Source organism: Phaethon lepturus, unplaced genomic scaffold (assembly GCF_000687285.1).
Source record: "Phaethon lepturus isolate BGI_N335 unplaced genomic scaffold, ASM68728v1 scaffold5066, whole genome shotgun sequence".
In the NCBI taxonomy this organism is placed as follows: domain Eukaryota; kingdom Metazoa; phylum Chordata; class Aves; order Phaethontiformes; family Phaethontidae; genus Phaethon; species Phaethon lepturus.
Genome location: NW_010543951.1, coordinates 1 through 4183, shown reverse-complemented (window position 1 = coordinate 4183; position 4183 = coordinate 1). Strand labels below are relative to the sequence as shown.

The 4183-nt window shown below is 41.5% G+C and overlaps 1 protein-coding gene across 1 annotated transcript; it reads right to left on the bottom strand.

Moving 5' to 3' along the window:
- Nucleotides 1-2649: 2649 nt before the first annotated feature.
- On the bottom strand, nt 2650-4143 carry MAP1LC3C (microtubule-associated protein 1 light chain 3 gamma; the record flags this gene model as incomplete). The annotated part of the gene is made up of 3 exons (XM_010288496.1): nt 2650-2860; nt 3837-3943; nt 4087-4143. Coding segments are annotated over 3 exons (375 nt in total), but the record flags the coding sequence as incomplete, so codon positions are not given.
- Between the last annotated feature and the right edge of the window lie 40 nt (nt 4144-4183).

The window sequence follows — 4183 nt, the reverse complement described above, 5'->3', positions numbered from 1 at the left end:
TGGTGGATATTTTGGATATTAAATAACACAAGTCCATATTGTAATTCAGAAATGAAGATACTTTCACAAGAAAAGGGGCATCTCTGCCTTCCCTTTTTACTTTGAGGTTATGTTGGAAAGAACTATAAAATTTACTTACCATTTACTGCATGGTGTCCTTCGTTGGGAAAAAAAAAAAGTATGTGTCTCTGATCAATAGGTATTTGCTTAGGCAAATATTAGCTCTTCAAACAGCAGCTTCATTGGAGGCAGCTGCTGTTATCTCAGTTGCTTATGTCAGAGCAAAGTTTTTCTGTTTGCTTCTTTTCTAATCCTTGTTCCTTGCACTTCAAGAGACAATAGGTTGAATCCAAAGCTTCTAGTCACACCAAAGCAACTCCACCAGCAGGATAACCTATTTATTGGGGCACCTAACTCTTAGTTTATTATTTTAAGACTTTTTGAAAACTGTCTTTGGTGGTTAATCCTATCTGCGTTAACACCTGGTAGAAGAGCAAGTCTATTAGTACTACTCAACAATGAAGTTTTCCCAGCTCACAGGACCTCTCTTTCAGCAGGCCAGTTTAAACAGGTTTATAATGATGCTCTTTACCTGCAACTGACCTTCTACTTGTGTAACTTTTTTTGGCTCGATCTGTGACTCTGCCTGTTAGACACCATAGCCTAATGTCAGTAAGTGCTGGAGGGATCAACACTTACACCTCAGCCATTACATTACAAACCAAAGAAAGTTGGCTGTCAGACAAAATTGCTTCAGCCAAGAATCTGTAGTGCTTTTCTCTTCACATACCAAGTACCACGCAAGACCGGAAGACAAACAGAGGAGCCAAGGAAGCAAAATATTAGCCCAACTCTTAGACTGGCAAGAGAGCTTGAACATAGAGAGACTTCCCCTTGCTCCCCCCACCCCAAGGTTCCTACAGCTGTTCAACATTGCTGTGTGGTGCTCCTGCCAAACAGGTGTTTCTGCCTCCCTGAGGGCTGGTAACAAATGACTATTTGAGTTCAATTTGTGCAATGGAAACTGTTTCCATTACAAGCATAAGTGAAATCTATCCAAGCAACAGACTCTGGGATCCCAAAGCCCGCATGTTTTCATAACCTATACTGACACAGCCTTAGCCTTTCCACTGAGTTGGTCAGGTCAATGATTTCTTTGTTCCTCAGCTCATGAAACATGAGTTGGCAAACACCACCTTCAATAAGGCAGGTACCCCTCTAAACCCACTGGTTTAGTCTTGAACCCAGGTCTGCTCAGAGCTTTAAGTTCAAGCAATTATTAATGCAGGAGAACCACCACAAAAAGCTTACACACACATTCCTTCCTTATGCATAATTTAAATACTGTCAACACTTCTTTCTTTGCAGTCTAGTAATTCCTACATTAATCATTCTGCAAATCAGTTTGGTACTGAACAGAAGAATTGCATCATATTGTAACAATTTGACTGTCCTAAGCTGAGGCTGCCAGAGGTTGATTAATTAACTGCACACTGTGACAGACTTTGAAATGATCTGGTGTTTTAAGTTGATTATATGCGATCAGAACATTTACAACTTTCCAATACATTCCTCACATATGAGAAGTCCAGGAAAGCTAGCTTGAGCTATACTTCAGACTAAGCCTCATGTCAAGTGTTCCTTTAATACATGTTTGGGAACCAAACCATTGGTGTGTTAGATGAATCAGCATCTCACTACCAAACAGTTTTGACATTTTCTAGAGACATTGATATATCTCTTCATCACAAGGTATATCACATAGCTCTATCCATCCTTGAAAGAAGCCTCAGTGAAGTCCTTCAGGGGAACGGACAAGCAGGTGCCTGTAGGGGATGAATATGACTGTCTATCTACAGAGACTAGACTAGCAGAATTCAGTGATAAGAACAGATTCTTGAACACTTGATTAAACTACAGTTCAAGTCATGCTATCCACACTTAGGTTATGCTGACTAGCAATCAGTTTTGCTTGTTTAAACAAGTAATCATCTGTATCACAGATACTCACAGTGTTTTCTGTAACAGCTGACAGTAGTTTATCCAGGTGTTAACACTGCATTTGAACCTAGCTCTGGCACTAGTACAGTCTGTTTCATCTTGCAGCTCAGACCTCTAGCTTAATGAACCATTTATAGGTATGGTTTTGCTCCTATGTGACCTGACTTAAGCTTTGTTACACCATTCAAAAATTCAGAGTGGCTGTGCAGGTAATGCTTCATTTAAGAGGCATTAGCTCAAATTCCCAGAATTATTCCAGGACCCTCTCCTAGACAGACTCTTACAGTCTTTTCTCAGATTAAAACTAACATTAAACTCAACACTTAAAAGCTTCTTTATTTTACTGTTAGGCTTAGGCTTTAAGGACACCTTAAAAATTAGTTACATAACAAAGATTGATATTGCAGAAGAGTGGAGGTGCAGTTCCAAAAAAAATCCCATAGTGTCTTCAAATATAAAAATATATATCCAAGTTATTATCTAGGAAGTGTGTTACACCATTTCTGCCTTAAGCTGGTCCTGCCAGCTTTTGGGTCATAACTCCCTGCTACAGAGCTCAAGAGCTCATATCAGAAGGAGCATCTCCGAGGTTCATGTCACAGGCATGGTTCATAGCAAACTGCTTCACTGCAGCGCATGGACTCAACCTTATGTTTTTTGAAGGCATTCCATAGTTTTCCCTTGAGCAGCAGGTAAAAAGCATCCAAACATCTCCTGGGAAGCATATGTCATATACACAAAGCCATCTTCATCTTTGTAGTCCCTGTACACTTCTGCCATTGTCAAGGACATACTGGCTAGGCTTTTGTTGTTCACCAGCAGGTAGAAAGCTTGTGTAGCAGTTAGAGCCATCCTGCTTCTAATTGAAGAAGGGAGGAGAAATAGAGGATTAAGCATCAGCGACTTTAAGAAGGTTTCAACTCTAGTCTATGAAATACATTAAGCAGAGCAGTTGCATGAACTATGTAGAAGAAATGCTGTGTGAAGTCTCAGCAGGAAGTTAACCATACGCTTGGAAGCTTAGAGGCTTACATTGCTGAGGAAAGGCTTACATTGTTAGACCATGAGTGCTACTGAGCCTGGGCTTTGGAGTTCCCAGTTACCAGAGAGAAGTGCCGAGTAGAAACCAAAAGCTTCTGCAGTACAGCTGTAGTAAAGGATTCTAGCAAGGTCTGTTACACTTATTTTAAAGCCTACCTTCAAAAGAAGAGTCCTTCTCAGAGACATTACATATGAGGATCAGGACCTAAGCTGTCCAAGAGCCAAAAGCATCTTTTACAGAAGATCAACATCTAGACAGATCTTTTCCATTCTTTAAAAAGTGTGCTGGAAAGCACATAGCTTTCCTACTTTGTCAGAGGACATCACTAAATACTTTGGGAGACTTCTTCCCTGTGGTGTTTTATAAAGAAGAATTTAAAAGCACATTGCATGCCACTCATACCTAAGAGTTGCTTTGAACTTGAGCAAATTCAGCAAGGTGCAGTAAGAGAGCAGCTATAAGCAGAACAGAACCACAGAGCCCCACTACCAAGTTCATCAAGCAAGACAAAAGCAGAACAGGAGTCTGATATAACCTTTACTCACTACAGTTAGGGGGAAAGAGAGACGACTTTATGAATCCAAAAAGCATAGACCACAGTTTTTCCCCCAATGCACCTGGGAAAACATCTGTTGATTTTCTCTAAACACTTGAAAGAAAGGGAAGCCATTGCTAATACTTTCATCCTCCTCCCCACTGAAGAAAGCAAGACGTTGCAGCACAGCACTAGAAGATCTCAGCTCAGAGAGCGGCAGCAAGCCACAGCACAGACCCGCAGGTGCTCACTACCTACCTGATGATGGTTATGAACTGCGTCATGGTCAGCTCCTCGGGAACAAGAAACTTGGTTTTGTCCAGGAGAGGAAGGTATTTCTCTTTATGGTACCTCTCAACAATTACCTGTTTTAATAGGAGTCACACTTAGCAAAACCTAAAACATTCATGTCTCTTCGCCCCCTCTCTCCCCCCCGCTTTAGTGAGAGGCTCCCAACATTTCTTTTTAAATAGCGGCAATGACCTCCGATAACAAAACAGAGATTTACCGGGATTTTTGTGGGGAACTTCGCCCGGATTCCTGCTACTTCTTCCAGCCGGGTGGCTGCGCGGGAGAGAGGAGAAGCGTTACGCGTGCCCGCAGCC